General features: G+C 55.8%; 6 protein-coding genes across 6 annotated transcripts; 2 read left to right on the forward strand and 4 right to left on the reverse strand.

Moving 5' to 3' along the window:
* Nucleotides 1–1,164: 1,164 nt before the first annotated feature.
* Nucleotides 1,165–2,178, reverse strand: B0H18DRAFT_832403 (uncharacterized protein; the record flags this gene model as incomplete). Its single annotated transcript, XM_048039415.1, has 3 exons — nt 1,165–1,460; nt 1,518–2,027; nt 2,073–2,178. Coding segments are annotated over 3 exons (912 nt in total), but the record flags the coding sequence as incomplete, so codon positions are not given.
* A 960-nt stretch (nt 2,179–3,138) lies between these two features.
* Nucleotides 3,139–5,066, reverse strand: B0H18DRAFT_958756 (uncharacterized protein; the record flags this gene model as incomplete). Its single annotated transcript, XM_048042724.1, is given in 5 exon segments — nt 3,139–3,455; nt 3,641–3,864; nt 4,115–4,211; nt 4,231–4,653; nt 4,934–5,066. 5 exon segments carry the CDS (start codon nt 5,064–5,066, stop codon nt 3,139–3,141), a joined length of 1,194 nt encoding a protein of 397 aa, XP_047887859.1.
* A 992-nt stretch (nt 5,067–6,058) lies between these two features.
* Nucleotides 6,059–7,599, reverse strand: B0H18DRAFT_884624 (uncharacterized protein; the record flags this gene model as incomplete). Its single annotated transcript, XM_048041030.1, has 3 exons — nt 6,059–6,441; nt 6,513–6,798; nt 7,003–7,599. The coding sequence occupies 3 exons, from the start codon at nt 7,597–7,599 to the stop codon at nt 6,059–6,061; spliced, it is 1,266 nt and encodes a 421-aa protein (XP_047887860.1).
* Nucleotides 7,600–8,271: 672 nt separating this feature from the next.
* B0H18DRAFT_884628 (uncharacterized protein) lies at nt 8,272–9,364 on the reverse strand (the record flags this gene model as incomplete). Its single annotated transcript, XM_048041031.1, has 3 exons — nt 8,272–8,574; nt 8,642–8,931; nt 9,013–9,364. The coding sequence occupies 3 exons, from the start codon at nt 9,362–9,364 to the stop codon at nt 8,272–8,274; spliced, it is 945 nt and encodes a 314-aa protein (XP_047887861.1).
* A 1,087-nt stretch (nt 9,365–10,451) lies between these two features.
* Nucleotides 10,452–13,770, forward strand: B0H18DRAFT_958758 (uncharacterized protein; the record flags this gene model as incomplete). Its single annotated transcript, XM_048042725.1, has 9 exons — nt 10,452–10,889; nt 10,948–11,075; nt 11,135–11,477; nt 11,531–11,770; nt 11,825–12,185; nt 12,307–12,402; nt 12,559–12,905; nt 12,956–13,375; nt 13,426–13,770. 9 exons carry the CDS (start codon nt 10,452–10,454, stop codon nt 13,768–13,770), a joined length of 2,718 nt encoding a protein of 905 aa, XP_047887862.1.
* Nucleotides 13,771–14,307: 537 nt separating this feature from the next.
* B0H18DRAFT_1124116 (uncharacterized protein) lies at nt 14,308–17,224 on the forward strand (the record flags this gene model as incomplete). Its single annotated transcript, XM_048034796.1, has 12 exons — nt 14,308–14,650; nt 14,702–14,833; nt 14,903–15,244; nt 15,296–15,358; nt 15,408–15,543; nt 15,615–15,795; nt 15,842–16,204; nt 16,261–16,485; nt 16,540–16,716; nt 16,768–16,841; nt 16,893–17,018; nt 17,068–17,224. Coding segments are annotated over 12 exons (2,319 nt in total), but the record flags the coding sequence as incomplete, so codon positions are not given.
* Between the last annotated feature and the right edge of the window lie 37 nt (nt 17,225–17,261).

The raw sequence follows: 17,261 nt of genomic DNA on the forward strand, positions 1-17,261 counted from the left end.
ATGTGGAGGCGCTCGAACATTTCTGTATTGTAATTGTCAGTGGTGCCGAACTGACGGATAGAACTGACGTAGTGGAGAAGGGAGTGTAGTTTGGGAATGTTCAGGTGGTCGCGGATCTCGAGGGTGATGAGGACGTGCTTGTGTTGGTGGAATGTCTTCAATGCGTCTTCCATGTACCGTAGCGTAGTATCGTCGTGAGTGGGATATTGAGCTAGATAAATGAAATCCAGCAGCGAGCGGAAAGCCAGCATGACGGCCTTAGGGATCTTGCCTATGAGACAGCCCAGCAGGATGCGGGCCATCTCCTTCCGCTCTTTACCGGATACCTGGGCGAGCGACGATATGCCGTGTTTGAAGTGACGTATGCCGAATGCCGGCGGAAGGCAGCGAAGACGACGATCCAGCTCCTTTGGTCCCAGCAAATCTTGGCACCATGATAGGACGTGCTTGAAAACGCCCTGGTAGAGTTGATGCAGAACGTCTGGAGTGATAGAGAGGTGAATGTCGGTATAGGGCAAGTCAGCCCAGAACGGCTTTTTCACGTTACCGCTGATGTCCTGCTCCATGCAGCTCGCATCAGCAGCTGCAGCGTTACGGCTCGTCCTGAAGGCTTCTGAGATGACTTGCGCAGTCCTTTCCGATGTACGAGGCTGGGCCGGTACGGGGTCCCCCAGTTTGTCGGCGGGACAATCGCATTTGGGGCACGTCCCGTACTTTGAGCAAGTCACAAGGCACTGCTCTGGGAAGTCGGCGACGTATGCCGCAAGAATGGGATGGACGCGCCGTACACAACCGTCGCCTCCAGTGACCTCCATGCCATCCACACCGGCTTGCATAAGCGGTTTGAGGATGACGCGCATTGCGGCGTGGAAGAGCCTTTGCGCCCTCGACTTCCGCTCGCGTTTCGTGATCTTCTCCTTGTCGATTTTTGACACCGGAAGGTATCCTAGTAGAATACACGCATGTTGAGAGGGCTTGCGGCGAATGGCACGAGGGATGTTGCCGAGGGTGAGGTAAACAGGATATGCTGACTTGTTTCCCGAGAACTGGGTCAGCTGCGTTTTGTCCGTAGATATGATCACGGGCGCAACAGCCGCACCCTCGGGCAGCAGTTCCTAGGACACATTTTTAATTACGCGTACCAAGTTCTAATCTGTAAAGCGGACGAACCTGTACTGCGTTCCACCACAAGCCCGTCCACATTTCCGTGAAGATCCGTTTTGTCCGGGACCTGTCGGCGAACACTCGTCTCGGGCGATACACAATGTGCTTCGCATATGAAGGGTTGCCGAGGAGGGCCTTTATTGCCTCCAGTATGTCGCGGTAACGAACGAGGTGGGCCTCATCAGGTCTGTCGGGGAATGTAAGGGAGGAGGTGTTCCATGATGCCCGGTCGGGAATACCGTCGACCTTCATGAAGAGCTCCCGAACATCTTTGAAGGTGAGCCCAAGCTTCTCAACTACCTGTGAGGCGTGCATCAGTGTCAGATAGTACCAGTTTAGAAGTATAAAACCACTCACCCCAGGTATGCTCAAGAATCTGTTCAAGGACTTCTGCCCTACATCCTCGCTGATTATCCACTTAGCCACGCGCCAGTCGAGCTCAGACGCAAATGGTCTCCATACTGCGTTACCGTCACACTCGTTTGGGGGCCTGTCTTCATCATCCACGTCCATTCTCTCGTCCGCCTCCGGCCCATCTGCATTGTCCACGTCCATCGGCTCGTCCTCATCCTCTTCTGCGAAATACGCCCTCCATGTTTCCACGATGGTCGGCTCCATGCGTATGACTCTCCCGGCCAGAGGGTCCTCTTCTTCGACTCTAGTATCCTCGTCGTCGTCCAGAGCAGGCACGGTTGGAACACGTAAAGGCGGGGGAGCCGGACGTGGGGCAGACGAAGAGGATGATGCTTCATTCTGGTTGCCAATGCTGGAGTTATCCACAGGCACAGGAAGGTCGAACCTGAAGAGATCCCTATTTTCCAACACGTCGCGAAAGTCGTCCCAGGTACCGTCCTCCTCGTCTTCTCTGGCCGCAACTTCCTCGACAATTTCCGCAACCGCTATCTCACCGAGCTCTCGATTTTTTCCTTTATTATACCACTTACACGATCGCGCACTTGACAGGTGCGCTGCAAGACCTTGAGGCGTCTTGAGCACCTTGTCGCAAGCCGGACATGTGCGGTCATCTGCGTCACCGGGACGGACGTATGGCAACCCAGATGCTCTGCCCCTCATCGCAAAATATAGCACTGAAAATTCCATTAGCGCGTCCATAGAGTCGTCAAAAAATGAGGTATTCTCACCTGCAGTAGTTGACTGGGGACAGCAACTGGGGATAGCGAAATGGTGGGTCGTACCAGCTTGAAAGCACTTTGACGGCTTGGGAACTTCTGTGAACGGTGTCCCGCGCCTACGCGCGTCAACTCAATTTCTTATGAGGTAAAGTTGATCGCTTGCAACGTTCAGTCTCTCACACGCATCCGCGTATCTTCACTCTCTGCTCTCACCATCTGGTATCCTTGGGTTAAGTGTCTGTGAGTGCGCTGTAGAACTGGTGTCAATACTCACAATGTTTCAGATTATCCTCATAAGTGCGTGGCCATTCTGTACAGTCATCTACACCGTACTTATGCTGAGGGGTTTTATAATTCTAGTTGCGGTACAATGTGTCCGCCGTTTGATATTCATCACTACATCAGGAAAAACACCTTAGTCACCCAAGCAAGGCGCCCAGCTTTCAGAGCCCTACCAATCATTCCCAACCTCTTCTTGATCAGTTGCGGAGTGGTACCCGACTCGTGAAGACATTGTGTAGTAGTTCTGTAGCTTGCTTGACTCATGTGGTTTCAGTCGTGCTCTTCGTATTCATACTAGCTTCACGTTAATAGTGTGCAATCAAAGCCATTGTAAGCAGGTAAGTGTTATACCATTAGTCAGTGTTCCCTCGTAGTACAGCACATTACAAGCATATCAAGTCATACTACTAAGGCTACGGGTCATTATGTACAGTGCATACGAAGTCGGGCAAGCATGTACATGACGCCTTTGAGCTTGCCATTCTACGAGATCAGTGTGATGAACCTGCATCTGAGTTGATTCAGGTGGTCACGGTTGAGTGGGAGCTCGAGACCACGTTCAGGTTCTGCGCTCGTTCTCCTCGTCCGCCTCTGCCGCACCAAATCCATCACGTTTCGTGCCATTGATGGTCGCTGCAGGTGACTGCGCCGTGCGGAGGCTCGCAGGGGGCATGTACACGCCGTCGTCCCATATCTTCTCGACGATGCCCATGCGGACGAACGCCCACATTGAGCATGTAGCGCGCAGGCGCGTGAGGCACCAGTGCGCCGTGCAGAGCGGGTATATCGTCGGTTTGGCTTGGGTATTGTTCTGCGGAGACAGCGGGAGGGACACGGGCAGCCCCGACGACGTCATCGCGATGCGGAAGATGTATACTGTGGTGGGGGCTCACTGGCTGGCGCGCGCGTGGCAGGGGATTGGCTGCGCGATTGCACGAGCGCGCCGGGGCCGGAGGAGAGGGTGTGGACAAGGGAGTTTTTGAAGCGAGATGCGGACCAGGTGTTGTTGATGGATGGTCGGTGGGATGTCGGAGACGGGAAGTTGGCCGTGGTAGGCGAACCTGAGGCGCTGTTGGACGGATAGATTATGCTAGTCCCGCAGAGAGCACATGAGATGTGGGTATTGTGTGATTGGCCAGGAATGGCGGAGGGCGCGAGTTCTTGCAAGAGCACAAGTGTAGGCATGGACTCGATGGAGAGTTCTCCGCCGTGGATGGCCGAAATGACGGATCTCCGCGACAGCCAGTTCAGTGAGGGCGCAAGGTCTAGCCGGACCGTCGGATCACTGCAAGCAGGTGTCAGCGCTATATGCATATTGTATATACAGACGAATATGACACACGAATCGTCCGTCACTAGACGCCAGGAAAGGCAATGGGAGCAGCGTCGACATCGCTGGTGGATGTTGAGTCGCCGGACGTATTGAATTGAACGCAGGTGCGCGATGAAGGACAAGTACTCTTGGTATGTATGGTGCATGCGAAGACAAGAGACGTCGAATGGCTGGACTTGGCTCATGCACCCGGTCGACCCACTTGCCATTACCCATCGTAGCACGCATATCCTCCATCCACCCATCCGCACGCTCCTTCTCCGCCTGCAGTGTCTGCATCTGCGTCTGCAGCATCCCGACTACCTGCGTGAAGCGCACGCTCCGTCCCCTCCTCCTTCCGCTCGCTCTTCGCCTGCGCGATGCGCGCCTTCGCTACTATGCTGCTTGCCTGGTTGAAGAGCCCCGCGCTAAGGTCGGCAAGCTCCTTCTCGATCTGCGCACGCGCACTCTCCACCTGGCTGTGCTGCGCCGCCTCATCCGTCGCACACTTCATGAGGTGGTTCAGCGCTGTCGTGATGTGGTCCTTCTCGACGAGCGGTCCGGAGCTCGGCGCGGAGAGATGTTGCGCACGCTCGAGCTCGAGCTCGCCGATCTTGAGCGTCGCGCCGCGCAGGTTCGAGGTCGTGACGTGCGGCTCGTCCTCGACGTTGGACATGCGGTCGTACGACTTGACGAGTTTGCTATTCAACTGCAACCGCGACACCTCGAGAAGAGGTCTTGCACCTGCGAGCCCGCGCAGGGCTGTAGAGGCCGGTCGTCCACGTCGATGTCGACGTCCAAGTCGCTGGGGTGGTCATGATGGTGGTCGTAGTGATGGTGGAGCTCGTGATGATGATGAAGGTCACCAGCACATGGTACTGGTTCATTCGCAGGGCCTGTTCGCGCGCAAAGCCGCAACAGCTAGGTTAGCTCATCCACATGTGAAGAGAAAGGAACCGCGCACGACGAGCGAATCCTGCCAAAGTCCGTTGAGAAAGTTGAGCATATACACGACACCCTTGACAAAATCGTGCACCCGCACCAGCGGTGCCAGTTGTTGTCTCCTGCAACGCTCGCAGTGGCGACCATCGTCCGCCAGACGCCGTCGTCTTCAGTCTGCCCTGCTCGGTGTCGAGCTTCTCGCGCCAGTCCCAAGGCCCCTGCGTGAAGGACATGACCGCTCGGCGCGACAAGCGTGTGCCCGGGTGCGATTGTGTGCTCGTGGTTGAGCGGGTGGGCGAGAGGACAGGCGGCGAGAAGGGCAGGCGGCGAGAAGGCGAGAAGGCAGGCGGCGAGGCGGCGAGAAGCAGGCGCAGAGAAGGTATGCAGCAAGACTGCAAGCGGGCTGCGAGGTGGTCCGAGTCCTCACTAAGTGCAGCGGTGCGCGGGTGGTAATAAGAGGGCGGGCGGCGGCATAGCGGGCAGTGGTGATGAGAGTGGTTATTACAGCGTAGGCGACATTCAAGTGAAATGACCTCCACGTGACGTAGGGCTCTACCCACCCGGTACTACTAGAATATTACTACTGGTCGATTGCCCTCTCTCCTACGAGCTCAACACGCTCTACCAATGCCCTGGATGCGCTAGCCACGATAGAGGATAATTGCGTGGTCCTGGTTGTCCGACTTGGCGTTGAAATGGAGCGGCCGGGAAGCGCGATGCGGAACTTCGAGCAGCTTCAACCATCCTTGGAGATGAACTCGGAGTGACAGTGGATGAGCGCGGGGAACGTACACAGACGGACCTACTTGCGCGACGCATCTCCCTCGAGGTAAACGATCTGCGGGTCGGGGTACACACGATAGAAGAACTTGGTGTTCTTTTGCTGTTCCCGGTTGAGCTTCGAGTGTCGTTGCGAGGAGCGTGCCATACTCGCGCTCGAGTCTGTCCATGTTGCCGCCGAACAGCTGAACGACCTCAGAATCCGGCTTCTCAGCGCAGGAAGAAAGTGGGTTGGCCCGCCACGCAGAGTTCATCGCCCCCGGGACGGTACGGTATAGGGTCTGCGCACGGAGCAGAGCCCAGTCACGACTGCCACGAGTAGACTCAGTAGCAATGTAACCGATGTAGTAGATAATGATCTCTCTCACCGAGAGATGAGTCTAGATGTCCTATTAGTAGGCGTCATACAGACGAGATTGAGCAAACGGACCGTCTCGCAGCAGGGCTACCAAAGTGTTTGATAGCTGTACATGCTTGCCCAATTATTCAAGTAGAAAGTTCGCGCGAGGTCCAAGACGTTGTCTGACGTCCAGTTGTCGGGAACCACGCCATTGGGGCCCTCCGGGAAAGATGGCAATAGCTGGCAAGATTGAGTGATTTGTTCGAGGGGTATGATCGAGGCGTGGGGTAAGCCGTCGGCGCGAGGAGCGGATTTGCGCACGGTGTACATAAGATGAGTTGGGTCGGCGGCACTAGAGAACGGGGCGTACCACTCGACATAAGCGAGTGGTCCTTTTGGCCACCACGAAGGGGCAGGACCATTTCCATGGACGGCGGACAACTTCCTGGGCAATGTGAAGATTACTTTGACCCTTCCGGCTCTAGTACCTGGAAATTCACAATAATGAGTTACGACTGTACCTGGGACGGCGTGCTACTGCATGTACACATGTACTCACCTCTGATGCCTGTTGACTCTGCCTCTTCATTTTGCAACGCGATGATGGTATCGAATCGATTCTTCCGACCCTGCCTCGTGGCAGGGACCGCCTTCACTTCATCCATTTCATCCTTGCCATCCAGCAGTTCGTAACGCTTGAACCGGAATTTATGGTAGACGTCAACACGGTCGAACGGTACCCATGTCTCTTCCAAGTGGCGTCGGCCGATTCTGAGTTCTTCTGGCTGTAAGTCATTGATGAGTCGAAGGAGCGCGTTCTTGAATGCCGGAGCACGGTGACGCTCCTGAATGGCTGTGATGTGCTGCCGAGGGGCCTGCGGATACTTAGCGAGTTTGATACGTCGCCCCTCACCCACGGAGTCGTCCATCTGGGCCTCGGAGACGGTGTCGCCCGAAGGTTTCGGCGGTGGTGGTTGCCCAGGACATGCTTCGTCTTCATCCTCGGACTCGTTTGGCTCGTCTTCTGCCTCGCATTGGCCCTGGAACACCTCGTACATAGTGATTTTTTCCCGACGCGAGATCCACTTGACCATCTGCGGGAACTCGTCGCGATGATTCGTTGCGCGCCATGCATCTTTTGCGAAATCAATGTGTAGCCTCTCGAAGGCTTCGGTGTTGTAATTGTCTGTTGTGCCGTAGAGTCGGATGGATTCAGCATAGTGGAGGAGGCTGTGAATCTTCGGTATATTCAGGGAATCTCGGATCCCGAGCTTGACAAGGACGTCTTTATGCTTGTGGAAAGTGTCGAGCGCGTCGGTGAGGTAGCGTAGGGTGTCGTCATCGTGGGTGGGATACTGTGCAAGATAGATAAAATCTAACAGTGAGCGAAACGCGATCATGACGGGCTTCGGGATCTTCCCTATCAAGCACCCCAAGAGCACCTTCGCCATCTCTTTGCGTTCCTTCCCGGATACCTGCGCCAGCGAAGAAATCCCGTGTTTGAAGTGGCGGACGCCGAACGCGGGAGGAAGGGAGCGGAGACGGCGGTCTAGTTCTGTAGGCCCTAGAAGGTCGTGACACCAAGAAACGAGGTGTTTAAAGACACCCTGATATACTTGATGCAGTATATCTGGTGTTACCGACATGTGTATGTCGGTGTACGGGAGGCCGAGCCAGAACGGCTTCGTGACGGCACCGCATACTTCCCTTTCCTTGCACTGACTTTCGGCTGCCGCTGCCGTGCCTGAGTCTGTCCACGCCTCGTTAATGGTTTGTGCCGTAGACGTTGAGCTGCGCGGATCACAGGGAGAGGGCTCGCTTAGTCTGTCCGCAGGGCAGTAGCACTTCGGACAGGTGCCGTATTTCGAGCAGGTGACGAGCGCTTGTTCGGGGTAGTCGGCGACGTAGGCTGCGAGCACTGGATGCACCCGTCTGACAGTCCCGTCGCCGCTAGTCACGTCCATGCCTTCCTCGCCAGCGCGGATGAGAGGGCGCAGGATTATCCTCATCGCCGCATGGAAGAGACGCTGGTTGCGCGCTCTACGCTCGCGCTTCGTGAGCTTGTCCTTGCTGACCTTCGAGACGGGGAGATACCCTAATAAGACGCAGGCATGCTCGGACGGCTTGCGGCGGAGAGCGCGGGGGATGTTGCCTAGTGTGAGATACACTGGGTAGGCCGACTTGTTGCCGCAGAACTGTGTAAGTTGGGTTTTATCCGTCGAAATTATCACGGGCGCGACTGCTGCGCCGTCCGGGAGTAGAGACTGAAGTATGTCAAACATTAGTTTGTCGTACGTAGCAATGGACAAAGCACGAAGTCACTGTACCTGTACCGCGTTCCACCATAAACCTGTCCACATTTCGGAGTAGATTCTCTTCGTTCTCGATCGGTCGGCGAACACGCGTCGCGGCCGATACACGATGTCTTTGGCATGTGCTGGATTTCCGAGAAGGGCCTTGATCGCTTCAAGGATGTCCCTGTAACGCACCAAGTGCTCTTCATCAATACGATCCGGAAACGTCAGAGACGTGGTTTTCCATGCAGCGCGGTCGGGAAGGGCGTCTACTTTGATGAATAGCTCACGGACATCCTTGAATGTAAGTCCTAATTTCTCCACGACCTGGCCGCCAATTGCGGTAAGTAATGCGGCAAGTGAGGCAATAGAGATATGGCACTGCACGACGTACCCCTGGTATGCTGAGGAAGCGATTTAACGATCCTTGTCCCACATCCTCCCTGATTATCCAGTTCGCCACGCGCCAGTCGAGCTCCGAGGCAAACGGTTTCCATCGACCGTTCGGGTCTCGTTCCTGTGCACATCCTCCCTCACCCTCCTCGCTGTCGACATCCATCCGATCCTCCTCTGAGTCGGCGCTCCCTTCCGTTGCCGAGTCCTCCGCAAAGAACGCCTTCCAAGTGTCCACAATCCGCGGCTCCATTCGTATCACTCGGCCGGCTGTCGTGTCAACGTCTTCTACTCGCGTATCTTCGTCGTCATCTAAGGCGGGGGCCGCTGGTGGTCGTCGGCGTGGAGCAGCCTCGGTTCGAGTCGTTGAACAGGATGGGCCGCTGTCATTGCCAGCTTGCTCCTCCATGACCTCGGCCTCTGCTGGGAGCTCAAAGTGGAAGAGATTGCCGTGGTCTAGGAAGGTATGGAAGTCTTCATATGGTTCGTCCTCATCCATTGCGTCGTCGGTGCCGGACACATTGCACTCGGCGGTCTCGGTAACTTCTGGTATGTTGTGCTCAACGGGAACTCTGTTCTTGCCCTTGCGGTACCAAAGGCATGATCGCGCCGTCGACAGGTGTGCCATAAGCCCTTGACTGGTCTTGAGCGGCTTGTCACATGCTGGACAAGTCGTGTCGTCCTGTGTGCCCGGGAAGACACACGCTTTTTTTGACCCTCGCATTCCTCCAGTTTGTCAACAAGTGGTGAGTCGATTAAGTACGGATTTTTCGGACAGATTATTGCATTACTCACTGGCTGCTGGTCTGGTACTGTGGACTTTGTGAAGAGAGCGCGGGGAGTGACAGCGGAGCCAGGTCAGAGCAGCAGCACGGCGTCTGATCTCACCGTCAACTGGCCCTGAACGGCCTGAAGGGTCTGTGTCGTAAGCTTGACAGGTCCTGATGGCGCCGGGCGGTACGACGCGCGGGGGATTGCCCATCTCATTCGTCTAGTATTCCGACAAAGGTTGTGTCAATTGATCTCTCATCGCTGGGACAACTTCTTGCATTACTGATCAGTTATTTGTTTTTCTTTGACTTCGGGTGTCGTAGAGAGGATACGAAGAGTGAGTTCTTAGTCCGCGGAGAGCGCACTATGGAGCGCCAAACCCATCTGTGAGCCGCGGGCGGTTGATCTCTATTCAATCGGTAAAAAGGTGAGATTCCTATTTCTCCTCCTCGTATTTCAGCACTCACCGCTGCCTATGTACATCTCTGCACTTAGCTCTGTACTCGGCAGACGCAGTTCAGTTGACCACCAGCTGGGATTACGGGAAGAACTACACTGCCGTGGTGATGTTTTGTGACTTTCATATGGTCGCTCTATCGCTTACACATACCTGCATTCCACAGCTTCAATACTAGCCTGTAGGGAACTTGAACAGACCTACGCGTCAGACAATATCACCTCACTCATGGCATATGTATGCTCGCAACTGACACGGTCAAAGCACGGCGCTTACGGCATTGCCCAATACAGTTGCTGCCGTATCCCCTGCGACAGCAACCGTTTTGGGAGGTGCCGCTTGCATTTGGTGTGTCGGCATCGCGAGTCCTTGCAAACGTGTAAGTTATTGGTTCTCGGTTCGAAGAGAAAGGTGCGCGATCCTCCTTGTACTGACACCATGCCGGGCTAAACCCTTCAAGCTTCAAGCTTAGAGGTGCCACCGCCAAGGCCCGAAGGTTCACACGGTCGCTGTTTGTATGCTGACGGATACGAAGGCGACGCCGACAGGCCAACGCCCACCTCGCTGCTCCTCAGTACTCACCATGTCTACTATGAACGACCCGTCTCTCGACACTTGCGATCACCCCAACTCCGACACCGACTCTATCCATAGTGACGGCACCGAGTCCAGTCTTCCCAACTCTGACGCAACGCAGACGTCCACCAACCCGCCTGGGACGCCGCCGAACGCAGCTCAGCAGCTCCCGGATGTCGCCATTCGGTCGCCGGGCAACTCATTCAGGGAGAACGATCGAATCACCGGGCCCCACACCCGACTCCTCGCAGGCGAAACTCCCCTCGACGACATGGTGATTTCGGCGACGACCTTTGACGACTTACCACAGCAGTTCCTAGGAGCACTGCAGGCTGGATCTGCCCACGATGGGTGTGATCGCAAGCTTTCAACCCGTCTCCTTGGGTACCTCTTGCAGCTGAAGCGCGGGTGGACTCATGCTTGCGGGCGTGGGTTTGTCACCCAGGTGAAGTCATCATTCTTTATTCAACACGCTGCGGGAACTGAGCACCAATTTTACATAGGATATTCACGGCGCCGATGAGAAACAGTACCACATACTGCAGAATTTTGTGGTTAATGCATGGAACAACAAGATAGTCTCCTCCGATGCAGCCTCGAAGAGCTGGGTTGCCTTCGTGCGGTGCATTCGGTAAGTTAACCCGTGTTTGCTACTCCTATATCTGTCGTCCTGACATGTGGAACCACTAGCGTCGACTTCTGGTCCGCTGAGCGCAAGATTGTGCTCATTGCACCAACACTCGAGGAAGACCTTACCAACGACATCGCCAGCTACATGGCTCTCGTTCTGCGAGAGAGCGAGCCCGACTCCTTTCGATCGACCATCGCCGCCGTGGAAAACAGCATCATCGAGACAAACACCCTGAAGACCGTGCTTAAGTGCAGTGCCGTGCATACTGATGCTGCGGTCAATAATGAAGACTGCGACGAGAGCAAGGTCTCTAGGACCGGGCTCCCGAGTGTACTTGGTCCCCTGATCTTCTTCTGCTCGGTGGCGCAGACAGCAGAAGAATTCGTATACCAGACTAGCAAGGTAAATCACGCAGCATGCCCGTTCTTGACGTCTGAACATGACCACCGTTGCAGATCGCGGAGCTCGTAAACAGCCAGCCGCTGCTGCAGGGCTTTCTGCACGCTCTCATCGGGCCGCCTCAGGCGACCTCGTCTACTTCCACCGATTACGAACGCGGTGTGGGCGAACGCGGTGTGGGCGAGCGCATCGAGTGTCGCGTTCTTTTGTACAACCGCGACGGCTTCCCGGAGTTCCTCAATCGCGCTGACAGAGCAAAGACCCTCACCGACTGGGATGACGACGAGCATCACATGGTACGTCCCGAATTAATCAGTCTCCTAAAAAAATATCTTACTCCTTCACCTCAGTGGGTGAAGACCACCCGCGGCCGCGAGCCCGCCACCGTCCCCTCGCACGGCTGGGGCAAGTTCGTCGACCACCTGGAATCCATCCGCCTCTCCTACGCCAAGGTCGCCATCGGAGCCCGCCGTGCCCTCCCGACTCTTCGGATCGAGTCTTTCCTAGCGAACGAGTGCTATGGAGAGGAGACGGGCACATCTGCAGAGCGCGTGGCGAAGGACATCGGCATGCGCCTTGCTATCGCTGTCACGCGCGTTGTGCCGCGGATGCACAGCGCGTCGCCCGAGGAGAAGGAGAGGGCGAAGTACTGGAGGACCGCGCTGCCCATGTACATGGAGCGCGGTTTCATCCGCAGCGATCTCTTCGTCGGTCTCTGATGTGCTACACGCCGTCCCCTATGTTGTACATTCTTATGTGATTTTTACGATGCAACTGCATCCGTGAAAAAGACATGGCGTGAATACGTGGGCATCGTTGATGTCGCCTGTAGCTAGCTGGCCTCGAGCGTTGGAGCCGTATGTGGCAATCTTGGACGAGATCACAGCCCAGAGTGAGATCCGAGAGGGCACTTCAAGTTCGACGGCAGGTACCCGTGCTAGAATAGGAAGGTCGGACCGAAAGCTTGGGCCGCGGCGTCGGCTATGCGCACTTGCACTCTCATAGGACACTTCCTGTGGGAGTGCAATGAGCAATAGCTTCTTACGATCGCACGAGGTGTGCGTCCGATCGATATCCCCTCAAGTCGACTGTCCCTCGGACGCGACTCTCTACAGCACCGACCTGATCGCACTCTCAGACTCGCCTCCACCTACCTCGCCGCCACCTACCTCGCCTCCACCTACGACCTCGATGCCGGGCCCCGTGCACAACGGAGGCAATAGCAGCGTCACATCATTATTCGACAGGAAGTTTAGGGCGGCAGACGACTCGGTCGGTGGCGGTTATTACAGCTGCGTCGGCGAGATGCGTCGAGGAGATGGGTTCATCTCGGACTCCGAGTATACGGTCGTAGTGGGCCAATTATGCAACGAGACCATGCTCAGTCAGGAGTATTGTCAGTCGCAGGGCATGCCTGACTGTATGAGAAAGGTGCGTGCTCGCGTCTCGCGACTAACATAGCAATACTGATCTATCAGCAGCTCAAACGTGAAAAAGACACCGACCACGCACCCCTCCTAGGGTGGCTGATCGGGTGCGCCGTCGAGAAGCAGGACACTCCGAGTCGCTCGAAGCCGCACGCCGATATCTTGAAGGCGTGGCGAGCCGCGAGAGCCCAAGACCCGCGCGAGCCTCGTCAATGGGGAAATTGGTACCATCGTACCAAGGACCGCAACCAGGAGGAGGTATTCCCGGTCGATGAATACCTCATTGACCCCGCCTCCGCTCGACTCCAGACGGGACGTCTCTGCGCCACCGGCATCTCGTTCGAAGACCGTCCGATCTTCGGGCAAGTCACCACCGCCCTAGTCTTCGTACCCCCGGAAGACTATAATCTTGTCGACGACGCGGTAGCGTATGGGTGGGACAGCAAGAAGATATTGGCGTCATTCAAAACTATGGTTCGTTTTCTCTACTTAATCTTCAACCGGCTGATTTCATCATTCTACAGTATATACGTCGCGACATGCGCGGCGCAGGCGTCCCTGATATGTGCGCCCATCTCAATACTCTCATGGACCAAGCATGGGTCCTTCTCCATGCTCTCGACGAGTACGAGACTACCGCGCGATGCGTCCTCGACAACATGAGCCCGGGTGCAAAGCCCTACGTGCTCCGCGCAAAGCGGTACACCTCCGGACCGCTCCCGACGCCTTCTAACATCACAGTCCCGGATGACGCGAGATTCACGGAACGCGAACTCACCGACTGGGCCGTGCGGTCGGCGCGAGCGATTTGGCGGCAGATGCAGGTTATGTCGACGATGCGCCTGGAAGCATGGCTGGACGGGGTCTAATCAAGGACTTATACATATTTGTGCTCTGTTTTCCGTCGCTATTTGTGCTCTGTTTTCCGTCGAAATTTGTGCTCTGTTTTCCGTCGCTGTCGTATTTTCTTGTCTCAGCATGTCAACGTTTGCAGCCTTGGGTGCAATAGTTCTATCTCAACACCGATCACACATGCATGCATGAACGATGCCGGCCCAGTATAAGTCAAATCGATTCACTGTAGTCTACAAGTGCCGAAAACAAATCAGGCCGAAAACAAATCAGGCGGGTGTTCAGCCGTCCTACAGACTCCTCATCTCGTAGAAAATTGAACGTTGAATGACTTCTGTGTTCGTCCCCAGGTTGACCACAACTATTCGAGCCATCGGCGGCTACCTTCAGCTCTTCTAGAGCGCAAGACCCGTGGCGGACCGGAGGCATATATCTCCGCATCATGATCTCCCACACTTCGCACAATTTTGCACTCACGGTCAGTACTCAGTACTCAGTCCTCAGTCCTTGACCCTGCTCATACTGCTCGTCGTCTCGCCCCGTCTCAAGTTCAGATGTCTCGGCGCGAGACACGGTCTACTGCTCCGTCGAGGGACACCCGAAGTGCTCCGTCGAAGTCGAAGGCTGCTGCCGCAAGCAAGCCGCCCTCCGCTGGTTCAAAACGGACGTCGACTAGCAAGCCAGTCTCGAAGAAGGGGGCTGCTGGCTCGACCAAGCCCGCGGCCAATGCCGCAACTGAAGCGGCCCCCATGACCTACGCCGAGCGACTCAACTTAATGAAGAACGCTTTGAGGCCGCAGCGACCGGACTTGACAGCGAGAGCACTCGACGTCTTGGCTCGGTCCATGGTCGCGGAAGCAAGCAAGAAAGGCAACGAGGAGAAGGAGCGTCTAGACAGTTCGTACAAGCATACTACTGACTACCGGAGGGACACTGACAAAGACTTAGCAATACAAACAAACGCTGCCGCCATGATGGCAGCCGAACATGACAGAGAGCACGCATCGGACGAAATGCCCGAGGATGAAGCGAGTCTGGAGGACCAGTCTCCTCAGGCTTCGAAGAGGAAAGACAAGACGAGTACGTACCTCACTCTGAGTAGATAACAATGCTCAATAAGCTATAGTCTCCCCCCTCATCCCACCCGAGCGTCCCCCAGGCGGCGCAAGAGGAAGGCTCAGCAAGACGAGGAGAACGCGAGTAGCGATGCAGAGTCCTCACCCCTTCATCCCACCCGAGTGTCTCCCAAGCAGCGCAAGAGGAAGGCTCGCCAAGACGAGGAGATGGTGGGTAGCGATGCAGGGTCCAGCCCGGAGCAGCCCAAGAAGAAGCAGAAGAAGTCTCAGGTTACGAACGACGCGTCTCCCAAGCTCGTTGAAGTGGAAGAGTCCAGCCCGGTGCGGCTTAAGAACAAGCAGAAGGAAGCTCAGGCTACGAAGAATGCGTCTCCCGGACCCGACGATGTGATGGAGGGTGAGACGACTGTGCACCGTAAGATGAGTCTGTCCCCACCTTCGTCGGCCTAATGGTACGTCCTTGCAGGCAAGCCGGTGGAGAAGGAGGATGCGGTATCTAAGGACGAGGATCGTGTCGCGTCACTTCTAGGTAAGTGACAGCCTCGGCTTACGTGTGTCGTTTAGTCACTCTCGACTAGCTCGCAATTCAAACAAGCCGACAAGGACACGTCGCGTCCGGAAGGTGCTGGAGAGCAGCGATGACGAAGTTCATGGGGATACGGACATGGATGAGCTGCAATCATCCGATCCAGAAGGCAAGTGGCTTCCATTACGGTCTATAAAGCTGATGCGCGACCTGCTCCGCGACTAACTGCTTACTGGACAGGTCCTCGTGTTACGGAAAGGAGCAGCAGCCCCACTCGAAGTACAAAGCGGCCGCGTAACCAGCCGGGCAAGTTGTCGGTGCAGTCCCCCATCAACGTCGATGATTCGGGAGATGAGAGTAGTTCTTTCAAGCCGCCAGCCGAGGAGCAGGACGACGATAGCGAGAGAGATGGGGGAGAAGAACGCGATTCAGATGATGGGGTAAGTGATAGGCAAGCGTCATTGACTGTACTAATGTGCGTCCTAGTTGATCGTCAAGGACGTTGAGCAGCACAGTGGCCGAAAGGGCAAGGGGAAGGTGTCGCAGAAGGCTGCCCGCGCCAAGGACGCCGGCGCCAAGGATGCCGCATCGCAGTCGAGCAACGATCCACTGATGAAGGAGCCCATTAAGAGCTTCCTGCAGCGGGCCCAGCAAGAGCTCCGCGTGTACATCGCGGTCGAAAATGCGTGGCCCCGCAAAAGGGGCCAGAGGGTTGAGAAGTTCGACGTGCCTCAAGACATCATCGAGCTGTTGGTCGAGAAGAACGCCCAGTACCAGACTGAAGATTTCCAGGAGACGTACCAGGAGTTGTGGGAGAACACCAAGATGAAGAATCGTATGATCAAATATGTAAGTGTCTGCCATACTGCGAGTCGTGGACTGACTGTAATCTTGTGAGCCCCTAGGTCTACAAAGTCGCCGCACAGGTCCGGCAGGAGTTGAAGCAGAAAGCCAAACGGGTGGTGGAGAAGGAATTCCTATCAGTGAAGATTTCCGGTGTTGGCCTCGACGCGGTTGCTCGCAATGACAAGTTGCAGAAGGCGAAGGAGGCGCGGATCAAATATCTCCGCAACCAGAACACGTTCCATTACGGGAACGTAGTGATGCCGGACCCGGACGTTTCCCCCGAGGTAATATCCATGCTTCGTAGTGCTTAACCTACTCCGCTAACTGCCACGAATAAGCTGTGGGACGAGCCCGAGCTTGACACGCCTTTCCACAGTGTCGTGATCGCGGAGATCATGGCGCGGCAGTGGTGGCTAGGGCAGCACCCGGAAGCCCTTCGCCGCGAGAACCGGTCTCGCTTCGACATCAACGTCAAGCCGCCGTCGAGCAATATGATCGCTCTGACCTGCAGCGCAGTGAGTAGCTGGGCTTCTGCATGGGTATCGGATAACCTGACGCATTGACAGATCTTAGTTGCCTTCGATGAAGCATTGGCAGGCAATACCACCGTCAACTTCGACGAGAAGACTTATGCCACGGAGTAAGTTATTTAATATCCTGCGCACAATTGCTAATCATCTTTGTCTTGCAGGCATGATCGCTTGAAAGCCGGCATAGACAGGTTGCGTAAACACGCGGATGCGAACAGCAGAATGTACGACGAAGGTATTGCCGAGCTCGTGAAGTCAATGAACGACACTATGGTGTCGAACATCATGTAGGTTACTTACATTGCATCGGACACAATCTGTTGACAAGTCGTGTAGGGCATTTGCTGGCATTGCCCATGACAAGAGCCAGAGGGACGAGGGCAGCACCCAGGAAGTCGACGATGGTATTGACATGCAGGCAGTTCTCGGCCGATGGGGCAAGAAGAAGGCACCGGCGTCCGCTGTCTCGGGTGTACAGTCACAGGCTGGTCAAGTATTGTATCCCCTCCCTCCAGTCGCGAGCAGCTCCA

This window comes from Fomitopsis serialis (genome assembly GCF_022376445.1).
Source record: "Fomitopsis serialis strain Sig1Antser10 chromosome Unknown B0H18scaffold_114, whole genome shotgun sequence".
Taxonomy (NCBI): Eukaryota; Fungi; Basidiomycota; class Agaricomycetes; order Polyporales; family Fomitopsidaceae; genus Fomitopsis; species Fomitopsis serialis.